At 54.7% G+C, this 25,920-nt stretch overlaps 1 protein-coding gene across 3 annotated transcripts in view; it reads left to right on the top strand.

Annotated features, from left to right (window-relative positions):
• Nucleotides 1-25,920, top strand: part of PSD2 (pleckstrin and Sec7 domain containing 2) — a 79,003-nt gene that overhangs the window by 16,839 nt on the left and 36,244 nt on the right. The window contains exons 3-5 of one of the 3 annotated variants that reach the window (XM_059888753.1): nt 8,915-9,053; nt 20,442-20,521; nt 22,845-23,258. In XM_059888753.1, the coding sequence (XP_059744736.1) occupies nt 22,885-23,258 (374 nt within the window). In that variant the 5' untranslated portion in view covers nt 8,915-9,053; nt 20,442-20,521; nt 22,845-22,884. Of the gene's footprint in view, nt 1-8,663; nt 9,054-20,441; nt 20,522-22,844; nt 23,259-25,920 lie in introns of those variants that run through there. The other 2 variants (XM_024995215.2, XM_024995214.2) reach the window with 2 other exon arrangements.

The raw sequence follows: 25,920 nt of genomic DNA on the forward strand, positions 1-25,920 counted from the left end.
CTATCTCCAACATAGTGGCCAGAGGGGTCCTTTAAACATATACATCAAATCAGGTTAGTTCTTTGTCCTAAATTTTGGGCGGCTTCCTATGTCACTCAGGTTCAAAGTCCTTACAGTGGCCTCCAAGGCCTGGTGTCCCCTGGCCCCTTCTCTGCCTCATCTCCACTCTCCCCTTGCTGCCTTTGCTCCTAGCTGTTCCAGAAGCATGCCCAGCACTCTAACCTCAGGGCCTTTGCACTGGCTCTTCTTGTTCCTTGGGACTCTCCTCCCCTAGATAGCTACATGACAAATTCTTTTTACCTCTTTCTTGTTTGTGCTCGAATTCACCTTCTCAGGGTGTCTAACAGCAGTTCTCCATTTAAAGCTTCAACACCCCTCACCCTGTCCACCCTCCTGACTCCTCCTGCGGTGCCCTATTTCTCCTGTAGTTCTCGTCATTGTCTATACCATTATAAATTTCACTTATTTGTTGTGTCCATTGTCTCCCCCACATTAGCAGTGCTTTTAGGGGGCAAGGGTTTCCTCCTCTTTTGTTTACTGATATCATTTGCCAGAAGTGAATATGTAATGCCCCAACAACAGTTTGTTGAATGAAGGAAGGAAGAAAGAAAGTAGGATAATTTAGGAAGGGGTCTGCAATTTAAAAATGAGTTGGAGTCAAGAAAAGGTGGGCTTTCGCCAGGGCCAGGTGTTGTGGACATCAGGGCTGTTTGCTGTGTAGCAGCAGGGATCCTGTGACTCCTAACCCCTGTTACCCTTTGGAACCTTCCCCTTCCCACCATCAGTCCCTAGAGACTGCCTGGGGCTGATCCCACTCCTCACTCCAAGGCAGGCAGTGGCTCCTTAGGCTACAGTGACTAGCTCAGGGCTGGGCATATTTTGTTGGCCAGGGCAATGAGACTGAACCCTAAGACTTTTGCTTACATTCTTGGCATTGGGCAGGCTTCTTCCCTCAAAGCTAGATGGGTGCTCAGAGCTGCCTGAGCCACACTGGGCTGCAGATGTGGAAAAAGGTCACTGTTAGGGCCTGGATTTGATACTTGCTGCAGCTGGGTCTACACCTGGACTTTTCATTTGAGCCCCATTTCACTGAGGCCAGTTTCTGTCACTTGCAGCCACTGACACTGTGCCTGCCTGAGCTCCTGAACTAGGAGGTGAGGAAGGGGCTGGGTAGGGTCAGCAGGGGTCCATCCCAGATGAGAAGGGTTTAGCGCATGGAGGGCACCCAATGATCAGTGCTGAAAAGGGGGAAATGGGAACAGATTTGCCTTGATCCAGCCAGAGAGGAGCTCTCAAACTGTCAGGAGAGAAGGACATGGGCACTCATGAGGTGAGAAAGACTGAGGAATCCCTTCACACAAGCTGCAAGCTAAGCTGAGATGGATTGCACCTAAGGTTGGGGAGGGAAGTGGGAAGCGGGATGTCTTCCCTAATAGAGCTCATTCCAGAGCTGCCAGTTCCCCATCACCTCCAGTGCAGGAGGAAGAACCCAATTAAAATACACCAGGGACAAAGTGCGTACCAGGGGGTGGAGTGTGGGCTCTTTTCCATTAGAGGTATATTTTGCCCTGCTGCTGCTGCTGCTGCTGCTAAGTCGCTTCAGTCGTGTCCATCTCTGTGCGACCCCATAGACGGCAGCCCACCAGGCTCCCCCATCCCTGGGATTCTCCAGGCAAGAACACTGGAGTGGGTCGCCATTTCCTTCTCCAATGCATGAAAGTGAAAGTGAAGTCACTCAGTTGTGTCCGATTCTTCACGACCCCATGGACTGCAGCCTACCAGGCTCCTCCGTCCATGGGATTTTCCTAGGTCACTTATTTTTCCTAGCTTCAGTGCCTTTCTGGGTAAAATGGGCTGAATCATGTCCACCTCATAGGGTTTCCGTGTGGGTGAAATGAGATAATGTGTGAAATGAGATAATGCGAAGAACTTAGCATGAACCTGGCTCACATAACAGTCTTAATAAAAGTCATCTGCTGTAATTGTTATCCGAGGTCTCAGCCCATGGTTGTGCATGGTGGTGCAGGCGCAATCCTTATAAGCACCAGCAGATGGCGCCCCGACCTCAAAAGAACCCATTCCTGAACTGTTTTCTGAAGGGCTGCGAGAGGGGATGGGCGGGGCGGCCTCTCGTTTCTCAACCAGTTAGACTCCTGCCTTCCCGAGTGCGCTGGGGAGAAGTGACTGGCACGCCCCTCAGTTCCAAGAAAGAGGGGCCTGGATCACCATAGGATAATCAGTAGAGCCTCAGTTTTCCATCTGTATTGCGGAAGAGCATGGATTTCGGAGACGGCCTGAACCAAGTTAAGGAAATACTTAGGTTGGTGCAGGTAAAGGACTTTCAGAATGAGCAAGCATCCCAGGACCGAGGTTGGTTACAGAGGTCCTGCGACTGGACCTTGGGGGCGCAGCTGAGCCTGGTGCTGAGGCAGAGCGATGGCCCATATGACCTCTATTCGCTTCCTTTCTGGATGAGTGAGAGAGAGAGGAAACCGGCTGCCCGGCACGGAGGACCCAGAACGGTGCGTGGCCCTATGACGCGAGACGCTCTGGTAATTCTGAGTCGGGCCAGCAGAGGGAGACCGAGACCCCTTGTGGACCCCGCTCTGCTCCCCTTCTAGCCCGGAGCTCGCCCTCCCTGGACCATCCCGGTTGGCCGTGCCTCCCCGGGCAGGAGTTGACATGTCCCTTTGCTTTGAAAAAGCCTTTTCCTCTTCTTTCTGGCTGGGCTTCCTGGGGCAACGTGTGGGGTGAGGGGAAGGGTCAGATTCAACCCTAACTCTGAGTCCCAGCTGAGCCCCATCCCCTGGACCTCAGTGACTTGGATGGGATCTACTGGCCATTCTCATCCTAGCAGCCCCCACTTCCTGAGATGGGGTGTTGTGAGCTCCCCAGAGGGTAAGGATTTGGGGGAGCAGGAGATCCTTTTCCTAAGCCCCCATTAATCCAGGCCTGGATGGCCAGCTGGACCTCCAGAAGCAGGGGGCGCACCCCATCCCACCCTGGCCAGTTCCCGGCATTCTCCTTGGACTGGCTCCCAGAGGCCCACAATGGCCCTCAGACAAAGTTCTGGGCCGGGCTTTGCCTGTGCCCGGGGCCTGGGGCCGGCTGTCTCTAGGCACTGAGAGTCCCTGGCACTCCTTGTGGGGCTTTGTCCACCGGCCCTGGACCAGTACTGGCAGGGCCACATGTGCTGGGGGAGGGAGGGGGCCAGGCAGCTCTCAGAGCCTGAGTGGCCTCCCTTCCCTCCTGCACGTGGCCTTGCTGTCCTCCAGGGGACCTTCTCTCTACTTCATCTTGCTCACCCTGCCTTCTCCTCTTGGCTGTAAGCCTCCCCTTCTTCGGGGCATGCTCCTATTCTACTACTCATTTATTCATTCTACTCATTTATTCATTCATTTGTCCCCATCATTCAATACCTGTTGAGCTCCAGCTATACTCCAGGCCCCTACTAGATGCTGGGGATCCAGTAATAACAAGATACACAGTTTCTGCCCTTTTTGGAGTTCACAGTCTGGGTGAGACTGAAGGCAGGAGACTAGTAACATCCATACCTAAAATTTGTTTTCATCTTGTGATAAATGGAGAGAAGCAGATAAATTGCCTGCCCCAGGAAGCTCCACCTGCAGAGACATTTCCCTGGGAAATCACTGCTAGGCTGTGAGCTGTGGAGGGAAGATCTTCATTCAGGCCCTGTACCCCACTCTCCCGGGCCTGGCATACAGGCACACAGTAGGTGCCCAGTAAATGTTGAATGAATGGATGAATCATTAGCTTCATAGTGGGGGCGGGGGGGCTGCCAAAGAGAATGGTCTTTTCACATTCCACTTCCTCCCAGTTAACCCAGGAATTGCAGGTAATGTTGGGGCTCTACAGACAAGAACCTGGGGCTCCCAGGAGTCCACCTCTGGCCACTCTGATTCCTTGCCTCTCCTCACTGCACAGCATTCCTACCTTGGGCCCTGTCAGAGTCCCATGGGCCATGCGTGTGTTTGTCCATTACCTCTCATGAATCCATTCTTGGGCTTTATCACCTTTTTGGTGGCTATCACGTGCTGGCCCTGGGCTCAGGAGGAGCTGGGGATCCAAAGAGGTGGGAGAAGCGTCCATGCCCCCCTGGACCATCCAGTCCAGACAGTAATGGCACAGTGTAGCATGTGCCATGATGAGGGAAGAGGATGGCACGGTTACAGAAGTGACAGAACAAATTTCCTGCCCTCCTGGAGCTTATGGTCCAGTGATGGTAGTGGAGGGAGACAGACAGTAACCAGAATAAGCGAGGGAACACACATGTGTGTTATGGAAGAAAGGGAAGCAGCTGAAGGGGAAGGGAGGGAGTAGGATTTTAGATAGGGTGGCTGGAGAAGGTGACATTTGAGCAGAGAGCTGAAGGGGGTCAGGGGTGAGTCATGCAGCTACCTGGGGGAGGATGTCTCAGGCACCAGGAATAGCACATGCAAATGCCCTGAGGTGAGAGTGTGCCTGGTATGTTAGAGGAACAATCAGGAGGCCAGGGTGGCTGGACAGGTATGAGATTAGAGAGGTGACTGGGGGCAGATTGTAGTAGGACCTTGCAGCAAGACTTGGCTTGAGTCTTAGTGACAAGGGAGCCATTTGAAGATTTTGAGCAGAGGAATAACATGAGCTGACTTACACCGAACACGATCCCTTCAGCTGCAGTGTTGGGAATGTTGATAGTGGGGCTGTGTGGAAGAAGGAAGGGACCAGGTAGGAGGTTACAGTAATAATCCTGGTGAGAGAGGATCGAGCCAGGCAGTGGCATTAGAGCTGATAACAAGTGGCTGCTCTGACACTGCTTTGAAAATAAATCCCATGGGATTTTTTGAGGGCTTGGATGTGGGGGCTGAGAGAAGGAGAGGCAAAGATAACTCCCAGGTCTTCTGCCTGAGCTGAGGGGGGGGGCTCAGCTGACATGGGCTGCGATGAGGAAGGTTTGGTTGGGTTAAGTTGGAGCTGCTCTTTGGACATCCTAGTGGACCCTTCAGACCAGCAGTTGAGTGTGTGGGTCTGACTTCAGGGGGAAAAGGTTGGAGCTTAAGAATCATGCAGTGAGAATCATCAAGGTTTAGATGGGCCTTGAAGCCAAGGTGGGCTCAGCATGGTAGTGCAAGGGGGAGAAGACAGAGGCCTGAGCCCTGGGGCACATTGGCATTTGGAGGTGGTGGGGGATGAGGAATCACCAAAGGAAAAGAAGAAGGCATAGCCGGAAAGAGGAGGAGAACCAGGGCAGTGTGGGTCCTAAAAGACAAGAGGAGAACATATTTCTGGGAGAAGGGGGTGATCAACTATGTCAAATGCTGCCAATAACCTAAGACAAGGTTTGAGAATTGACTTCTGGATTTGCATTGTACTGGTCACATAGGACCACTATCGAGTCCCTTTGGACAAATACTGGGAAGAAGGTGGCCCTTCCTGGAGACCCGGCTATGCAGGCATACAAAGGGAGACCCCTCAGTGTAAAGGGAAAGGTGTCTCTCTCTCGGTCACAGGTAACTTTGCAGCAGGCACACAGCATGGTGAGAGGGCAGCAGGCTGGATTTCAGCTCTCTCCACCGCTTTGCACCCTGGGGGCCTTGTGCAGTGCCCAACCTGGACATCTGTCCCCAGCAGCTGTGCTGGTGTTGGTGGAGTGAGTGTGGATGAGAGGATGAGAGTTGGCTTGGAGTGTGCTCATGAGGGATTGGTAGAGGAATTGGAGAGTGTGCACAGCTTTTTAAGGAGCTTTGTTGTAGCAGGCTGAAGAAAAGGGGACAGTGACTGGAAGGGGCTACAGGGATGAGCGGAATCCACCAAGTGAGAGTGGGTGAAGGGGAAGACATCCAAGCCAGGGGACCCACGTATGCAAAGTGAGGTCATTAGGAGTGGTTGGGATGTAGCGGGATCCTAAATGTCACATTTGAGGTGGGAGGTATCAGGAGAGGATGCTGGACTGGTGGGCTTAAGCCTCTGTCTTGGGGGTGGGGTTGGAGCACAGCTAGGCATACAGTAGGTACTCACTGAGTGCACTGGGACTTCTCAGGGAATCCCTTCCCAGTCTCTCCTCCAGGCCTCAGTCTCCCGGCTGGCAGATGGGAGAATTGGATGTTTCAAGTGTTCTCTGAGCCAGGGCTAGACCTGAATGCCTTCCCCTAGTTAGTAGGTCTCAGGTCCTGGCCTCTTCTCCTCCCTGGATGCCACACCTTGTCCAGGCTGAGGAAGAGTAGAGGCCTCGCAGTGGCAGAGGCTGTGGTGGGCTGGGTGGGCTGGGAACTGCGTCTCCTGCCCCATCCAGCCTTTAGGAGCACCTTCCTGAGACTCCTCCTCAGGAGGAGAGGGAGAAGTTGCTGATTCTCCCTTCCTAGAGGGATGTCAGGGAATACAGAGCATTTTGGCTGCTGGTTGGGGGGACGCTGACCTTGTTCTCTTTCAAGGTAAAAGTGGCTACAAGGAATAGTAACGGTAACCCTCTGCCCATGCACACGGCACCCAAAGCGCTCTCTCACTCAGAGCTCACCTGGGGCCTTGTGACTGTCCCTTGTAGCCCTTTGAGCTAGTCCCACTGGACATGGGAAAATGAGGCTCAGGGAGGGGATACAGCTGCCCGTGGCCACGCAGCCAGGAAGCAGCCGTGGCCAGACTAGAACCTGGGTTTCCTGTCTCTGGCCAGCTCGTGCCCCCTGCAGCAGGCCCCAAGAGTTTGGAAGGTTGGGGAGCAGATCCCGCCCAGGGACTAGGTTCTGGTACCAATCTGGCCCAGATCAAGTGCAGAGAGAGCAGGACCTTCCCTCTGTTTTCTCTTTCCACACGTAGTTATTAAGCCGTACTGCGTATGAGGTGCTGAGGGTGCACTGTGAACAAGGCAGACCTGTGTTCAAGGGGTCAGAGTCTGTTCAGGTAGAGATGAAATAATCCAATCCATGAGTTGTTGTTGTTCAGTCTCTCAGTTGTGTCTGACTCTTTGCAAGCCCATGGACTGCAGCATGCCGGGCTCCCTGTCCTTCACTATCTCCTGAAAGTTTCTCACTTTCTCTTAACATCTGTTTCTTTGCATGAGAAATAGAGATAGTGATGTCTGTACTGCAAAACCACTGGGAGGGTTAGATGGGGAGTCACATAGGAAGCACCCAGCATCACAGTGCAGTGTTCCACAGACAGTGGCCAATGATACTATCGACACGCTGCTGTTCAGTCTCGAAGTCATGTCCAGCTCTTTGTGACTCCAGGAACTGCAGCATGCCAGGCTTCCCTCTTAACTGCTCAGCTGTGTCTATAGGATCAGACCTCCTGGCTTATGCTTTTGGAGTCTTAAGTTTCCTCATCTGTAAAATAGGTTGTAGGACTGTTTTGAGGGTGAACTCTAACACGTGGAAAGCATTTAGTATGGACTCTGGAACATGGGAGATGCACTGTTAATAGCAGAAGTGTCACCAGGGTGGATGAAACCCCAGCTCCAGCTGTACCCCAGATGAAGCAGGAGGAGACTGATCGCAGCTCAGACCCTGTGCCTCTAGTTGCTGGAAGCATGGATTTGAGCATTGGGTAGGAGTTCGTTGAGCACAGCGGGATCAAGGCCTGATGGAGCAGAGGGTGGAATACTTGCAAAGACGTGGAGGTGGGAAGGAGTTGGGTGTAATGAACAGTCCTTGGGGGCTGGAGTGGAAGGAGACGGGTGGAGAGTGGCTTCCTTGTGGTAGACTGGACTATAATCTGATCTCCCTTCTCTGTGGCACGGGGTCTGCTCACCCTCCCTGGCTTCTCACAGCTCCTGTCTCCCCAGATCCCTGTGCGGGGCGGGGGGAGGGGGCCTTTATCACCCCCCTGAGAAGTGGAATCTTGCTCTGTAGGAGGCTCACAGCCAGCATGTTCTTTTTAGTGTGTAGCCCAAGCACAATTCTGTCAACCACCTCCTCAGAGCTAGGGTCCTGGGCTGGGGGAGGGCTCCCCGGTGGTGACTAGCAGCGTCTGTGGGGCAGCACTGGGCTCCTGATTGGCACTGAGACTCTGCACTCCTCGCCCCCCCCCCATCTGTCCCCCTCCTCCCTCTCTCCTGCACCCCTCCTCACTGCATTCCTTGCAGCTCTGTCTGGAGACCCCTTCTCTTCTTACCCCTATAGCCCAGGTCTGTCCGTCCCTCTGTCTGTCCCAGTAGGTCTGGAGGTAGGGAGGGAGGGCTCAGCCTCCCTGTCTCTGGGATCTTCCACCATGGTTCCTGCACTCCTCCTTCCTCTCTGTCCTTTGGGTCTCCCTGGGGGGGGGGGGTGTGTGTGTGTGTGTGTGTGTGTGTGTGTGTGTGTGTGTGTGTGTGTGTGTGTGTGTGTGTGTGTGTGTGTGTGTGTGTGTGTGTGTGTGTGTGTGTGTGTGTGTGTGTGTGTGTGTGTGTGTGTGTGTGTGTGTTGTGTGTTGGGGGATGTGGAGGGCAAGGAGTCAGACCACAGACCAGGGGGAGGGCAAGAACCCGCTCTCTCCTTCACCTCGAGGAGGGTGGATCCCGAGGGCTCAGGGTCTGGGGCCCTAGGGTCCGGCTGAGCGGGCCGGTTGGGTCTGGCCGCCTGGCCGGGGGTTGGAGGACCGCCGGAGCTGCCTGGGCTCGGAGGGGGGGCGGAACCTCGCAGCGCTCCCCTCCCCCACTTTCTTAAAGGGCCGGCGCGGGCTGGTGCGGGACGGGTCTGGCCGCCTCTTCTCAGCGGCGGGTCGGGTTGCGCGATCCGGCCCTCAGTGCAGAGAGGCGGGCAGGCGGGCGGGCGGCCTCGGTGGCCGCTGTCGCCTCGCGGATCCGTTCCTCCCGCCCCCCCCACCCCCGCCCGCAGTGCCCCCGCCCTTCCCCGCCCTTCCCGCTCCTCCCTCCCTCCTTCTCCCCTTCCTTCCCTCCCTCCTGCCTTCCGTCCCCCCCCATCTATGCTCTGCTTCTCCACAGCCGCGGCTCCGACACCTGAACGGGTAGCAGTGAGCGCGGGAGCCCCGACAGGCGGTGGCGGAGCGGGACGGCCGGTCCACGGTAGCCTCTTCATGGCCCCGCCGTGAGAGGCTGGACCCAGCGACCGGGAGCAGGAGCGGTGAGTGGGGCCGCGCGGGGCCACCTTGTCCCCAGGGCCGGCGTGTTCCCGGACCCCGCCCCTCCCGAAGCCGGGCTGGGGGCCGGGGGGGGGGGGCTGCTGGGGTTGGGGGGCTGCATGCTGGGTGGCGGCGCAGCCCTCCGCCCTCCGTGCCCGCCTGGGTCTGCTAACAAAGCTACATTGCGAGATCAATTCCGTGGCGGCTGGAGCATCCGAAGGATACGGTTGTCATGGAGATGGGGCCGAAAGAGGAAGCCCGGGATGGCAGAGTCTGGGCCAGGGAGAGAGGGCACCGCTAGAGAGCCCCAGGCCAGCCTGCAGGGAGGATTAGGGCTGGCAGCCCAATTGTCCCCTGATGCCCCCTCCCCATTTGTCTAATCCGAGTGTATATGTGTACCTTGATAGGGTGCCAGTGGGAGCTTGGTGGCCAGGGACCTGGGGTGTTCAGTGCCAGGCCTGCTGGCAGCCACCTTTACCACGGAGCAGCTTTGAGGATTTATTTCTCTTTCCAGTTTCCCAACTTTGACAGCCTGGCTTGGCGGCCAGGCCTCAGCGCTCCCAGCTCTGCCGCTGGAGCAAGGCTTGTATGGGGGCGTGGCAGGCAGCAGCGGGTAAAGCACATAATGGCTATGGCAGCTGCAGGGAAGGAGGGGTCCTCGGAGTCGCTGGTGGGGCTGGGGTGGGGCAGGGAGTCCAGATGTGGGGACCCTCTGCCTGATGCAACCCCCCACACCCAGAAGGATGTATTCTAACTCTTGCTGTCCCTGGAGGACCTGGGGGCTCCCTGAGTCAGAACTGGGGGCATTGTCTCTGCACCGGTCCAGGGGGCTGCTGCCTCAGCCCATCCCTTCATCTTAGGGCCATCGTGGGGGGCCCTGGGAGAGAACTGGGGGCATCAGCCACAATGGAAGTGGGTCTGAGAATTCTTGACAAGCTCAGGATAAACCAGGCTGAACTCGATGAGCGGGTGAATGAGGAGCAAGGAGAGGGTTCAGGGCTCAGCCAGGGTCAGTGGGCAGCCTGGGCTCGGGGAGAGGCATTTGGACTTTCCTGGGTTCTCCAGCTCCTTCTTTCAGACCTTAGAAACAAGAGCTGCTTAATGGAGGATACTCAGCTCGAAGTAGAGTGGGGAAGGGGCATTGGGATCACCTCCAAGCCTAGCTGTTGCCCTGGGCAGATATAGTCATTTTCCACCTCTTCCTTGAGAGGTTAGAAATACCGCCTCCCAACGACACTGCAAATTCTATGACCTGTGATCTCTCAATCAGCAAAATGGGCCAGAAGCCCTCTACTCACCTCACATCTCTCACGTCACACCCACTTTCCCTCTCAAAAGCCCCCTATCCCCAGCCTATGGTGAGAGACAGTGCCTTTTGAATGGGGCTACTGCAGAGTTTGGTCCTGGTGGAAACAGGGCAGGTCCCCAGGTCATGGCTGAACCAGAGGGTTCCACACAGTGGAATGAGTGGGTGGGTGGTGGCCCAGCTCAAGAGAGGAGGGTGACTGGAAAGCCCTTGGAAGGCCTCCCTTGCTGGTGCCTTTGCAGGGAGGGACTAAAGCCGCAGTGCTTGGGTGGCTTGTGCCTTGTAGTCCCAGAAGTGCCAGGAGCCTGAGGGGCTTCTGACAAATGGAGGTCTCTAGGCAAAAGGTATGTATATATGGGTGTATATATATATATTCATACAGTGAGTGTCCACTGTATGATTAGGTGTGACAAGACAAAAAGTTACAGGGGAGGAAGGGAGTGGAGGGGGACACTCTAAAGAAGGGAGCTCAGGGCTGGGTGTGGAGGCACAGGGGGTCATAGGAAAGGGCAGTTCTCACGCAGCAGCCCGAGGGGCTTCCCTCCTGCTTGTCCTGGTCTGACAGCTACGGGTATGTGCTCCCCAGCTGATCTGACCCTGAGTGTTTCCTGAAGTGGGGGGTGGAGCAATTAGCTGGAAAGAAGGACTTGCTGCTGCTCTTGGAAGGACTGAGAGGGCTAGGGGGACATGATGTCACCCAGCTTCCATACTCATGCATGGCCACGGTGCTCAATACTCTTCTACACAGGGAAGTACACCCATTGTTTCTGTTTAGTGGATACTTAGGCTCAGAAGGGCTTCCCAGATGGCTCAGATGGTAAAAATCTGCCTGCAGTTCAGGAGACCTGGGTTTGATCCCTGGGTTGGGAAGATCCCCTGGAGAAGGGAAAAGCTACCCACTCCAATATTCTTGCCTAGAGAATTCCATGGACAGAGTCACCTGGTGAGCTATAGTCCATGGGGTCGCAAAGAGTCAGTTCAGAAAACTTGCTTGTTCCAAGTCACCTAGTTAGTAAGTGACAGAATCAGGATCTGCACTTGGGAGGAACTGATGGCTCAGTGGGTAGGGATTCTGCCTGCAATGCAGGAGACACATGAGACCTGGTTCAATCCCTGGATGGGGAAGTGGTACCCTACTCCAGTATTCTTACCTGGAAAATCCCATGGACAGAGGAGCCTGGCAGGCTACAGTCCATTGGGTTGCACAGAGTCAAAAATGGCTGAGCACAAGGCACACAGAACTGTTTGAAGCTGGGACTTCTGTCCCCAGTCTTCCTCTTCTTCCTTGGAGATGCAAGTTAGGAGGGTGATGGGACTGAACACCTTCTCTTCTGGAGCGAGGAGATGAATTTGGAGAAAACTGAGGCACTCAGCTGGGGTCTTCTAGAGAGCCAGGATCGAGGCATTCCCATCCCAGACGACGTTGGCTTGCAGGAGAACGACACTGCCTCTCGCGACAGACGATGCTGTAGACATTCTGTGCCAGATGGTCTTTTCCAGGAAAATCTGTTTTGAGCGGCGTCTTATGTCTGGGCTCCATATTTAGCCTGGCTCCTCACACAGGAGGATATACTCAGACTGTTGCCCCTTGGGGTTTTTTGTGGGGGGGTGGGCCTTGGCCAGACCCAGCTCCTTCCTATGGCTCAGGCAGAGGTGGGTTAGGGCCCCTGCTCCAGATAGCCTTGCCCCAGCTGAGGGCTGCCCTGCTGGTCTCCCTGGGCCCTGGTTGTTTCCCACAGGGCCTGTCCTTCTAAGCTGATGTGCCCATATGTTAGCTTGACCTCGTTTAGGGGGTGAGTCGCTCCAGGACTGTGTCTGCTTGGCCTGGGTGACTCCAGTGTCCGGGCTGGGCCCACGCCCAGTGTGCGGGCTGCTGCGTGAGAACTGCCCTTGCCTGTGACCCCTGTGCCTCCACACCCAGCCCTGAGCTCCCCTCTTTAGAGTGTCCCCCTCCACTCCCTTCCTCCCCCTAACTTTTTGTCTTGTCACACCTAATCATACAGTGGACACTCACTGTATGAATATATATATATACACCCATGTATACATACCTTTTGCCTAGAGACCTCCATTTGTCAGTTATTGACATTTTGCCCACATTTGTTTCTCTCTCTCTGAAACTTCTGAAAGTAAGTTGCAGATACCGTAGCACTTCAGCTTGAAGTACTCAGTATAAATTTCCTGAAACGAGAACATTTTTCTACAATACATAATATTGTTGTTTAGTTGCTACGTGGTGTCCAACTCTTGTGCAGCCCCGTTGACTGTAGTCCCCCACGATCCTCTGTCCATGGGATTTCCCAGGCAAGCATACTGGAGTGGGTTGCCATTTCCTTCTCCAGGGGATCTTTGTGACCCAGAGACTGAAGCTATGTCTCCTGCATTGGCAGGCGGATTCTTTACCTCTGAGCCACCAGGGAAGCCCAATACATAATGACTATAGTGTTAATCATATCCAAGAAATTTTAATGATGCAATCTAAACTCATATAATTCCATATTCAAATCTCTGTAGTTGTCCCTGTAATGTCCTTTATAGGTTAAAAAATTTTTTTTTATAAAGAATGGCACATTGCATTTAGTTATGTCTCTTTAGTCTCTCTTAACCTAGAACAATTGTCTGCTTTTTTTTTTCTTTTGAAGTCTCTTATGACAATGTCAGTTTTAAAGAGCCCTGGTCAGTGTTCATGTAGAATGCCCCACATTCTGGATCTGTCTTACTGCTTCCTCATGAGGAGATTCAGGTTAAGCATTTTGGGGTAAGAATATCCCATAGGTGATGTCTTGTCCTTCTCATTGCCTCTCATCAGGAGGCACTTGTCATTAGCTGCACTGTAATAGTGGTGCTAAGTTAGGTCACTCAGCTAAGGAGTCCCTTTGTTTCAATCCCGTTCCTCCCTCTTCCTTAGCTCCAGAAGCTTCATCCACCTGGTTGTCTGCATTCAGACCATACGCTGGAGAAGGGTGCTTAGGCAGATGCTGATGGGGCCTTCAAGGAGTTCACAGCCTCAGGGGTGTGGATGGGATGAGCTGCAACTCAGGGCAGGTGTTGCCAGAGTGGGGAAGAAGCCCCGAAAAAGCAGCAAGGGGCACAGGCTGGGGGGACAGCAGAGAGCCTGAGGGGCAAGACAGGAAGAAAGGGGGTGGGGCCTGGACCAGCGCTGGCCTAGAATGTGGGCTGACAGCTGGCCCTTTCCCCAGGGCACCACGAGCTACTGAAGGGTTTTAAAGAGTGGAACAAGGAGGCAGATGTGAGTGCTTGGAGAGGCACTTTGCAGAGGGTGGCGTGGATGGCAGGGCTGGCATGGTGATAAAGATGGGCAGGAGGCCCTGCCGTGGTCCAACACAAGATGTTGAGGCACTGATTTGAGGCTGCAGCGTGCATGGGGGGCTGTGGGGTGGGCTAGGGATTCATGTGATGGCCCTGCTGAAATGGGGACGGGGTGGAAAAGGGATGGAGTAAGGAGAGATTAAGAGGCAGAGTGATGAGCACTGGTGTTGGTCGGGGAGCAGTCACAGGATGGCTGGGGGAGGCTGTGGAGAATGCTGTTTTCAGTGTGTGGGGTCTAGGGTATTTTCCAGGTCAAAGGAACAGTGTGTGGAGAGCTCCCCAGGTCTTGGTGGCCACCTGTGACCCCCTCTTAGGAGCTTGCTTGGGATGAGGGCGGAGGGAAGGCCTCACACAGCCTGCAGCAGGGGGCAGACAGTGGGGCTCTCAGGCACCAGCAGGGGCGGGACTTTGAGGGGAGACAGGGCCGGCTCAGAGGCAGCTGCCACTATGAAAGTCAGGATGAACACTGCCTTGCAGGCCCCCCATGTCCCTTACTTCATTTTGCTTCATCATACTTGTTGGCAGAGTCCCCACCCTGGTTAAATCCAGTGCCTGGTCTGCCCTCCGCCCTCTGCGCTACTGAATGGGGCTAAGAAAATCCACTGCCCAACTGGTCTCACTTGTAGTTCAAATCCATGAACTTCAAGTGGGTCTTTAGCACTGCCGTGCAGTCCCACATGGGTCCAGGCCCACCCCCTCACTCCCTACCGTAGCTATTTCACTCTTTCTGTTCTGCCTTCAGCCCTAGCTTCTCTCCTGCAGTCCATTCTCAAAGCATAGGACTTTGCCTCCTACTTCTTTGAGAATGCAAAAGCAGTCTTCGGAATGCCAGTGCTGTGTTCATCCATCCATGGGCCTCTGCACCATGGGTCTGCCTTTCCCCATCCCTGTGGGTGTAGGATCCCTGCTCCTGGTTTAGGACACCCTCTATTGTGCAAGAGATCCCATCCCCTTGTGGAATAGAGGGGGGCCTATAATGTGGGGGGCCCACACTGCTCCAGCAAATGTCCCCTCCTGCTTTACAGGTCCTCCTAGACTGGATCATTCCATCAGCAGATATCTTGTTATTGTTTCTCCTGTCTTAAAAGATGACTCCCATTTTCTTCAGCCAGCTATCCCTGCATCTCTGTGCTCCCCTTTACAGCAAAATGCCCCAGAAAGGTTGTCCATTGACTGCTCTTCTTGGGGTGACCAGTGACCTCCGTGTTGCTGTATGCAATGGCCTCAGTCCTCATCTGTATCATCTGACAACTTCAGTCTCTCCCTCTTCCCTGAAATGCATTCCTTGACCTCCAGGACGTCCATTGTCCTGTTTCCCGCTGACCTCACGGCTGCTCCTCCTCAGTCTCCTTCTCTCCCACTACCACCTTATAACATTGGCGTGCCAGGGACTCAGCCCTTGAGTGGCTGCTCTTCCTCATTTGCATTCACTCTTGAGTTGACATCAACCAGTCCTGTGGCTTTACACACTACCTATGTGCTCTCAGCTCCCAAATTTGTATCCCAAATCTTGATTTCTGTCCTGAGCTCCAATAGCTCACTCAGCATCTTGGCCGCCATGTCTGCTGGACACCTCAAACTCAACTTGTCCAAAACTGAGCTCCTTTCTTCCTGATCTTCCTTCCCAAACTTGCTCCATCCAGTCTTCTCCATCTCAGGAATGGTGCCTCCATCCTTCCAGGTGGTCAGGCTCCAAACTCTGGTGTCATTCCTGACTTCTCTTTTTCTCTCCTACCCTGTGGACTGTCCATCAAGAGGTGAGGCTTATACCAGCCTCTAGGTCTCCCATCAGTGGGCTATGGCTGAATAGAAGGGTCAGTTTTAGAGATGAGGACAAGAAGGCATTTGTGCAATGGCCCAGCACAGACCCTGTGCTGAAGCCTGAAGCAGAGACAGGAGAGGGCAGGGGAAGAGCAGGGGGAGGGGAAGAGGGGACTCCACAAGGGAGGGGTTAAGTAGCGTGACATAATCAGGAGGTTGGGAGAGGGTGAGGAGGAAGGTCTCAGGACAGAAGGCAGAGAAGAGGCAGGGTAGACAGAACAACACGAGGTGTTGTTCTGGAGGGTGTGGGGTAAGTGCAAATTGGGCAGGGAGAAGGGAGTTTGACGTTTCTTGGTTATCTCTTCTGGCTGTTGAATCAGACTGAGGGGAAGCTGCTCAGGGTTTGAGCCCGTGGAGTCTGCCCCGACCCAGGCTTTTTAGCCAAGGCAGGACTTGTTGGGAGGACTTGCCCTTGGTCAGTTCACTGTAGCTTTTGGGGTTCAACTCTCAGTCTGTAGGCTCATGGCTCAAATGTGACTCAAGAAGCAGAGTGAGTCCCAGGTGCCAACTGAAGTTCCAGGAAGACAGGCAGCAGCCAACTTAACCAGAGCAACCTTGTCCTCTGTTGCTCCTCATAACTGAGGGCTCGCCCTGCAGGGAAAGTTGGCTGAGGGCGGAGTCACCACCTATAAACCTGATTCAGGGTTTGACAGCAGGCGCTGTGAAGTTCATCAGTGTTGAGGGCTCTCCAGCCAGCATGCAGATGTATGCAAATACTAAACAAATGAAGGTGCCAAGTGGCTGGAGGGTACAGAGTGAAGTAAGCTGGGGGATGTCAAAGAATGACCTTTGCAGAGCTGGGCCCAGGGGCTCCTAAAGTCCCAGCAGGCTGTGGGGCACATGCAAATAAGATGCAAATGCACACCAGCCCTAGGAACCTCTGCTTGCTGACCATGGGAAAGGAGGCCTTTTAGACCCCCACGACCAAAGGCAAAGCTGGTTCCCCAGGGGCCAGGCTGAGAGGCGGAAAGCCAGGTGGTGCTGGGCTCCTGGTTAATCCCAGATTGACATTACCCGTAGGGGATGGGCACCTTTTAAGGGAGGTTCAGGCCTCTGGCCCTTGCCCAGTACCCCATGTGGCTTTTGTGCCTTGAGATGGAAAGATTGGAGGGAGCTTGGCCTGGGGACCAGGCAGGTTGGTCCTCACCTGCCTCAGGAAAGGGAGGGGCACCCTCTCTGTCCCACCCTTCTGATCCCCACAGGAGCCATTCCCCTGCTTTCACCCTCCGGCTGAGTCTCTGATGCCGCTGCCTCAGTACCTGCTCTGATAGGCTGCCCGGGGCGAATGTCTGCTGGGACCCCTGGGTGTCCTGGACTGCTCTCCTGTGCATTCCGCCCCCAGCATGGGCAGCCAGCTTGCTTCCCTGCAGACCTGAGAGATGGTTCTGCAAGAGCAGTAGCTGCTGCCCGTCACTGAGCACTTGTGCCCGACTCTGAGCTGAGCCTTGCACCCACAGCATCTCCTCTGTTTTCCCTACAACCTTGAGAGATGGATGCTGTTAGCACCCCACCGCCCATGTTGCTGAGGAGGGGTCTGAGGCCCAGAGAGGTGGGCAACTGTCCCGAGGTCACACAGCTTGTGGGATTTGAAGCTAGGTCTGTCTGACTGCAGGGTTAGGGCGCTGACCCACCCTCCTGGACTGTTCCATCTGAGGCACTTGTTGCTGCACAAGGTGGTCCAAGCTAAGAAGACCAGGTGAGTAGAGGGATTAGGGTCACTTTGGGGAGTAGAAGCAGGGCAGTTCTCAAGGCTCCTGGCTAGACATGCCTATCCTGGACACCTATCCTGCCCTGGGCAGGCAGATCATGGAGGAAGCACACGCCCAGCTGACCTGTGCCTAGAAGTGTGCTTATAGCTTTGGGGCGACAGCAAGGTCCAGGCCTCCAGACTCATCAGCTGGCAGAAGTTATGGGGCAGCATGGTGAGCTGTGTGATCCAGGGGCCCCACCTCCCTGGTGCCTGTGCTGTCAGCGGCTCAGCAGGTTCTCTTGGAAGCCTGGAGTGCGCAGGGCTGGGCCGGCCCAGGCCCTGTGAGTGGTATGGGGTGCAGCTGGCCAAGGTCTGTTCTGAGCACTTACAACACACCTGCCCTTTTCGCTGATTACCTTACTTAACAATCCTTGTGTGTTTGTGTATGTGTGAAGATTCCAACTTATGTGCTGAAATCTGGGTGAGCTGGGGAATCAGTTAGTGTTGCACAAATTTGGGGGAAGGGCAGTGGAACCACTGGGGGTGTTCAGCTTGGGTTCCCAGGAGGCAGAGAATAGAGCTGAGAATGAAAGTTTTCCAGCTTTTTTTCCTTTTCTTGCAAGCAGCCTTCATGAAACTCTGAGTGGATGGTGTCAGAGGTGGAAGGTCCTTGGGGATTGTCCAGGTTGGGGTTCATGCCCAGTTTCTATGGATGGGCTGTAGGGGTCCATAAGACTCTCAACACACACACACAAATGTTGTGCACTGTGTGAGTCTGTCTGGAGCAAGATCCAGAGCTCCATCAGATGCTCAAGGAGGTCTCAGGGTTAGAAATGGTTGGGAATCTCTGATGCACACAGGGAAATGAGGCCAGAAAAGGGTTTCCTTTGCCCAAGCTCCCCTAGCACCCTGAAGGGCAACACCTGAGTGCCTGGCTCCCAGCCCTGCTCTCTGGGACACTGTGATCTTACTGTTGCCTCTACACTGACATTCCAGAATGATTTTCTCTGCTCCTGGTCCCCGTATATACCCTGCCTTGGACATCCCACCCACTCTTAGATTTGGCTTGTCCTGGGTAGTACTCAGCACCACAGGTCCCCTACCCCAGTTCTGCCTCATGTTCTTCCATTTCTTTTAAGTGCGCCTGTACTCCCCCATCTCCTCCCAAATCCACTCAGCTACCTGACGCCACCAGTGTGGCTGTGGTCGCTGTGGGTGCCTGTCTCCCCCACCCCCTGCTCTAGCCTGAAGCACTGGGTTGTCCCTTCCCTGCCCTGGCTTCTCCTAGAGCAGAATGGTTTCAACGCCAGCTGCCCAGTGATGTAGGTCTAACTGCCCTAGACCTTGCCCCAGGCCTGAGGACTCCTCATCCCACCTCACGTCCCACTGGGGGACCACCTTCTGAGTGGCTGCTGCCTCCCTCCGTGTGTGTTTTTGTGTCTCAGTGTGTGTGCGTGTGTGTTTGTGCCCACCAATGCTGTACTGTATGCTTGCTCACAGACATGTGCACAGGCGCCTGCACCTTCGCATCTGCCCTCTGTCTTATAGAACATGTTGGGCCCTCCAGCCCTTTTCTTGAGCTTCCCACACTCCCTGGCTTGGGTCCCAGCATGGAAGGCACTTTATGAAGTTATCCCTTTGACAGTCCTGTGTCATTCTAAGCAGACACCAGCCTTGTCACTTTCCACCTTTGGGACCCTGAGCATGGTCCTCAACCTCTCTCAGCCTCTGCCTACAGTGGGGATGGTGGTAATCTCTAGGTTTTCATTTGCCAAATATTTAAAAAGTGACCACTGTTTCCCAGGCCCTGTTCTAGGCTCTGGGGGAGACAGCAGTGAACGTGACCTAGTCCCCACCCTCATTGAACTCACCAGCTAGTGAGGGAGACGGGCAGAAAATAAGGAAACAAATGGAAAATGGAGTTTCAGGTCTGCTAAGTGGTGCTTAGCAGACACAGTGCTCTGTGAAGAAATGTGAAAGAGTGCTGGGTAATCAGGGAGGACCTCTCTGAAGAGACAGCATTGGAGTTAGGCCCTGAGTGACAGAAGAGGCAGTCATTTAAAGATCTAGGAAAGGAGCATTCTAGGCCAAGGGTACAGCTGGTGCAAAGGCCCTGAGGTGGGAATGAGCTCAGGGAGCAGAAAGAAGGCCAGTGTGGCTGCTGGGGTGGGGGATGGGCTGAGGGCCGTGAACCAGCTCAGGCAGAGCCTTTTTAGGCCATGCTGAGGAGGCCAGATTGGCGATGGGAGCCGATGGGGTTACCAGTGAGGGAGGGGGTGTGATGTAATTTGTGTTTTCACAACTCCAGCTGCCATGGGAGAAGTGGGAAGGGGGCTAAGGTTGTTATAGGAACACCTGAGACCTGGCCCAACCACAGTTCTGTTAACCACCCTGGGTCCCATCTTGGTTGGTGCTGAAAAAGAGGCTGCTCAGCCCAAGGTTATCCCAAGGGCAGTCCACGGAGCCACCGCCTGGAGTGGGGCCTGGTTCTGGCTGAGGGAGGAGGCAGGAGATGTAACCACTGCCAGCCTGTCATTTGCAGGCATCTCCTTGGCATGGGTGCCCTGTGGCCCAGCTGTCCCCCTGTCCCCTGCTCTTGCCGGCAGGGCTGGAAGTGGGCAGGGCCACTGCTTTGGGTAGATGCTTCTGGTGGAGGATTTGAGCCCATGATCCCATGGGAGGGTCTGGGAAATGGGGGCTCATCCTGTACTCCCAGCCCATCCCGGTGCAGAGAGAGCCTGCTCTTGAGTCTCGAGGCAGCTACTCACCCTGTGACCTCAGGCAAACCTTTTCCTGGTTCTGTGCCTCAGTCTCCCCATATGTCAAATGCGTTAGTAGAGAGAGTGGGCTGTAGCTGCCTCTCTCCTTGACCTCTGTAGTGTGTTTGTTCTTCCTTGGATCTCAACCCTCTCAGCACTCATGACCTTAAGTTCTGCCACCAGCCCTGGGGAAGGAGAGTGGAGGTGATGCCCCCCGTCTTGCAGATGGGTTCATAAAGATCATAAAGGTCAGACGGGACAGTGATGAGTCCCAGGGCACATGGTGATTCAGAGCAAGGATTTGGGGCATCGTTTAACATTCTGCTTGGAAGATCCCCCTGTATGCACCCCTCCTTGGGTCTAGCAAGAGAGGGAGGGGTCCTGGCTCAGCTTTTTCTGGGCTCAGTTGGCCTTTAGCCCAGGCAGGGACTCTGGGCCCCTGCCCAAAGTGGAGCTCAATATGCCCCTTGTCTGTCCATCCCAGAAGCTGAGGACACGGCCCCGTGCCCGGTGTTGGCAGAACCTCCATCACGCTGTCAGCTGCAGGAGGACGTGGCAGGGCAGGTAGGGCTGGAGCCAGCCTGAGGCAGCTGCTGGGCATCGGGGGTGACCTGGGGCCTCCCAAGAGGTCCTTGATTTGTTCACAACCCTGGCTTTGGGGCTGGTGTAGACTGAGCACCAGGGGAAGCCACTTATGCTGTCAAATGTCAGGCTTCCCTGGGAGCTCAGGCAGAGTCCTGGCCAAAGGGGAGGCACTGCGCCCTGCTGGGCTCAGCCTCCCTGTGTGACTATGGGAGCCTGAGGGATCCTGGTGGAATTGGGTTGATGCTCTGTGCCCCAGATCCAGTGCTCCCCCATGCCTGTGGGCTAGAAAGCAGACCAGAGGACCAGAACTCAGGCAGCAGGCCCATAGACCTCCTCGTCCCTCCTCTTTCCTTTCTAAATGCTTCCCTCCCTGCAAGGAGTCTCAGCTGAGGCGATGACCTCCTGTTCTCCCTCCTCTGAGCACACAACCTGAGGGAATGGACTGAAATAGCAACTGCAGCAAGGGATTTAGGGCAGACCAGAAAGAATCCCTCACTCAGTGCCAAGCCCCTTGGGGTCCCCAGCGTCCTAGGATCAGGGCCCAGATAGTCTGGAGCCTGGCTCGGCACTTTCTTTTAAAGTCTGTGGAAGTTTTCTTTTTTTTTTAGAGTAAAAATCTTCTGCTCACACAGTCTTCAGAACTCTAGGAGGCAACACTCAGGGGTGGGGGTGCTGAGGCCCCAGATCCCCCATCAGTCCTGCTCTCTTCTGCTCCATGTTTGAAAACCAAGGAGCACGTGAACCTTAAGTGGTCCTCTGGTGACAGACCTCCCTCCAATTGCTCAGGAGCCCCCAGAGTAGACTCACCTTCCTCTCCGGGCTCATCTCTACTGTGTGAAGTTTCTCCTGGAGTCCAACACAGTGTTTCCCAAACTTGCCGTATGATAAGAGTAACAGGTCACTAGACCCATTCTCCGGAGACTCTGATTCAGGAGGCCTGGGGGAGGGCCTGTATTTAACAAGTTCCTCCAGGTGATGACCAGGTGAGTGTAGGAAGTGTGGGCCTCCCTTAAATCCCTGTTGCTGTACCCACAGCTTGTTCTGCTGCAGCTCAGAAAGCTGACCAGTCATTTTCCTCCTCCAGCCTTTCCTGAACCCCCAGCACCTCGTCTCCAGAGGAGAGTGGGGATGCTGGGGGAAGCTGAAGCCTGAAGAGAGGAGGAAGGGAGTTCTTGGGAGGGACTGGTCTGTGTCCTTGCTGGCAGAGGTCACTGGGGTGGTGTAGGGCAGAAATGGCCACAGACAGAGAGGGCTAAGGCACACAGCCCATCACTCCGCCCTCCCACCTGAGATTGGGCAGGAAGCCTCTGGGAAACTGAGCTGGTTCTGATGTGTTTAAAAAGGGATGGGATGGAGGTGGCAGGTAAAATGGGTCTCCTCATTTTACAGAGGAGAAACAGACCCGGAGCAGGCAGAGGGAAGGGGGTGTTGGCCTGGGGGGAGCAGTGAGGAGTCCCAACCTGGACCCTCACGAGGTCACACAGTGAGTTGGGCTCCCCTGGAGGGCCCCATGGCAGCCTCCTCACGAGCCCCTCTTCAAGGCTGGGTGAGCTCTGGGGGCCAAGTGTCGAAGGGAACCCCAGCTCCCCCGCCCCCTCTCCAGTTCCCTCTCGCACCGCCAGAGCGTTGGGCGCTGCGTGGTGGAGGAAGCCCCGATCTCCGTTGAGTCTCCCGGGTGGCGCCGCCCCCGCTCAGCACCCTGGACAGCACCTCATTCTGCGCCTCAGGATAGCCTCCACCGGGCCTCGCTTTGGCTTCTCTGGGGTGGCCTCTGTTCTGATTGACATCCTTGCCTCCTCTCTTAACTCTCCCTGTAAAGGCAGACCCTAATCCAGAGCTCTCCATGCACACTTCTCTGGCTCCTGGAGCCAGGACGAGGGAACATGGAAAGAGGCAAAGTGGCTGCCTGCTGTCGGCCTGGGGTTTTGTTCCTTCACTCACCAGCAGGAAAGGAAGTGGTCTTGGAGGAGTCTTGGACCTTTCCCTAGTCCTGCCCAGCCCAGATCTTCCTTAGAGGTTTTGGTGACTTCTGAAGGACACAGCAGAGATACATAAGAGGTCAGAGAAAGTAGGACTAGGGCACAGTGGTGGCTGGGGGTCAGGGGAGAGGTGAGTGGGGCTGGCCTGAGCAAGGCAGTGAGACTCAGACTCCTCCAAGACCCTAGCTAAGACGTCCTTGGAAGATCATCTGGGCCCACCTCTTTGTCTTCAGGCAGGCTGCCTGGTGCTGGTTCTACTGGGCATTGAACTCCCAGCACCTGTTCTTTCTGATCCACCCCGTTCTCTCTCCATCTGCTGCCAGGTCTAAAGGAGTCCCTAGAGCGGCCAGCAGGGGGAGAAGCATGGATGAGGATACGCTTCTGTCCACACTGCCTGGGGAAGATGGTGCCACATGGGACCCCAGCCTGGAACCTGAGGAGGAACCTGGGGTCCAGAATGGAATGGCCTCCAGTGAGGACCTAAACAGTAGCCACACCAGCCCAGGGCATGCAATGAGAGGCCCCCTGGCAGGCACCGAGGGGCATACAAAAGGCCTGGACGTGGCCCTCCATGGCCTCAGCCTTGGCCTCTCCCTCACCAATGGCCTAGCCCTCGGGCCAGACTCAAACGTTCTGGAACATTCTACAGACCCCAGGCCCTGGAGGGCTGGTGGGCTGGCTGAGGGGGACGATGCCTCCAGGAGCCTCTGTCCGGACACTGAGGATCCTCCACTGGGGTGAGTGGGAGTCTCGAAATGGGGGTCACCACATTTGCTCCAGTGCTGCATGGCCTGGGCCTTGCCACTTAGCCTTTCTGGTTCTTCTTTTCCTCATACTTGAAATGGGAATTTGATGTCCCTGTTTTGGGAGGATAGAGCTATAAGAGAGATTTCAAAGGCCAACATGCCTGTTGTGTCCCCACTCTCAGTGCCCCTAATCACCAGCGGCTGTTTCTTTTTAAAAGTTTTAAAACTTTTTTCTTTTCTCTTTCTTTTCCATTATTGCTTATTACAGATATTGACTATAGTTCTCTGTGCTATACAGTAGGATATTGTTGTTTGTCCATTCTATATATAATGATTTGCATCTGTCATCCCAAACTCCCAGCCCATCCCTTCCTCACCTCCCCTTCCACCATGGGCTGTTTCTGTGTAGAGCTTGAGGGCCACACTCCCTCCATCCCAGGCTGGGCATCAGAGTTCCAAAATGCCTTGATGTGGGAGGTCATCTGGCCCATCCTTCTGCTTCCTGGAGATGAGAACTGACCTAAAGAGAGTAGGTTTTGTAGATTAATCTCTGTCAACTATTCCTCCTTGAGTGCCATCTGGGAATTCGACAAGGAACTCCTACTTATTGGAGTAAGTCCTACTTCCTGGAGTTACAGCCCCATTTCTATTATCTCCAGCTGCAGGTGGAGAGGCTTGGCATCTTAGAGGTCCCAGTTGGACAAGGAGGGTAGGGATGGTTCAGGGGAATGTTTAGAAGCCCCCAAGGTGAGCTGAGAAAAGAAAGCATATAGAAGGTTTAGTGTGCCCTGCTGCAGGGGCTTCCCTGGTGGCACTAGTGGTAAAGAACCAGCTTGCCAGTGCAGGAGACATAAGAGACACAGGTTCGATCGCTGGGTGGGGAAGATCCCTTGGAGTAGAAGATGGCAACCCACTCCAGTATTCTTGCCTTGAGAATTCCATAGACAGAGGAGCCTGGCAGGCTATGGTCCATAGGGTTGCAAAGAGTCAGACATGACTGAATGACTGAGCAGGCATGCACGCACGCATACACCCCATGTGTACTGTGTACTGATGCATGCATGACAGTGTGTGAGCCTGTCGGTGTTCCTGGCCTGTGCATTAGGGGCACATTTGGGTGTGCACGTGGATGCATGTGTCACATGCATCCTAGCTGGAGTCACACACTCCTAGCTGGAGTGTGTCTAGGTCTCCAAGACAGAGTCAGATGCCTGCATGTACTGGGTGTGCCATATGAGGGTTTCCACCTGGGCAGGACCTAGTGTGGTGTGGGGCCTCGTGAGGTGCAGGCAGGGGGCTGCGGCTTCTTGGAGCTGCTGTTAGTGTTTAGGTGGTATAGTTTTGGAGGCTGGCTGAAGGTTGGGCAGTGGGAGTCTGCAGACTGGGCTAATGGCCTTCAAGCCCCTATCAAAACTGCCCTACAAGTGTGAAAGGGCATGAAAGGGTGGGATATGTGGGAGAACCATTCATGGTTCTGACATGGGATGAGCCCCCAAGGGCAGGACTCTGTCTTATTGTTCTAGGACCCCGTACGGGCTTGGCAGAGAGAGCTGCTGGGCAGATTTGGGGTGTCTGCTCTGGCGGCCAGGGCAGTGGCCCTTCTCTTCCCTCCTGTCCTCCCAGAGGTCGGTAGAGGCAGCTTCCACCCCAGCCCCCTGCTGGGCAGCCTACTTGTGACCCAGTGTGACACTTTCCCCTACTTCCTTTTCTAAATGAGACCGCCCTCTCAACTCCTGTGGGACTGGAGTGGGTGATGGCTGTGGTCTCAGCTTTTCACTCTCAGGTCAGTATTTCTCTAGGAAGCATGCAGGAATCAAATCTCAGGCATGGTGGTGGGGGTGGTGCGGTGTCCAAGGAGTGCCTTGAGGGAGTGGAGCACTGCCTCATTCTCCAAATCCGACTCAGTCTCTGTGAGACCCCAGGGGTTGGGGGATAAGCAGGACATCCTCCAGGGGACCAGGGTGTGCTTCTTTGCAAATGGTGGGCCCTAATTTATCTGAAATGGGCCGGGCTCAGCCTGCTTCTTTCTTTTGCTGTTTCTGTTTCTCTCTCTCTGTCTCTCTTTATCTGTTACTCTCTGCCTCCCTTATTCTGTCTCTGTTTTCTGTGCTCTCTGTATTTCTTTTCTGCCTCATTCTTGTCTCTCTTATTTCTCTTCTTTTTTCTCTCTCTCTCCTTGTCTCTATTTTGATCTCTTTTAGTCCCCTTCCTCGCCTGACTTCCCTGCTCACTTGTGCGTCTCCCCAGTGGGTAAGAGGCCTCGCTTCATCTGTGTGTGTTGCTCTATTTTAGGTTCTGGGGATACATCAGTGAACAGAATATACAAAAACTCCTACTCTCATGGAGCTTATGGTCTAGTGAGGAGACAGATAATAAATCATAAAAATAATAGATAATTACATAGTATGTTGGAAGGGGGCAAGTACCTTGGAAAAACTGAAGTAAGAAAGAGGGATTGGGGAAGAGAGTAGGTCCCAGTTATAAGTAGGGCAGTCAGAGTGAGAAAGGGATGTGGAAGGGAGGCTCCAGCTTGAGGGAAGTGCACTCTGGGCAGAGGAAACCACTGGTGCCAGGGCCTCTCTGGGGGGCAGCACAAGGCAGGGCTTAGGCAGCAGAGTGGGCCTCCAGGCTGACAGGCATCTGCTCATTCACC

Source organism: Bos taurus, chromosome 7 (assembly GCF_002263795.3).
Source record: "Bos taurus isolate L1 Dominette 01449 registration number 42190680 breed Hereford chromosome 7, ARS-UCD2.0, whole genome shotgun sequence".
Taxonomy (NCBI): domain Eukaryota; kingdom Metazoa; phylum Chordata; class Mammalia; order Artiodactyla; family Bovidae; genus Bos; species Bos taurus.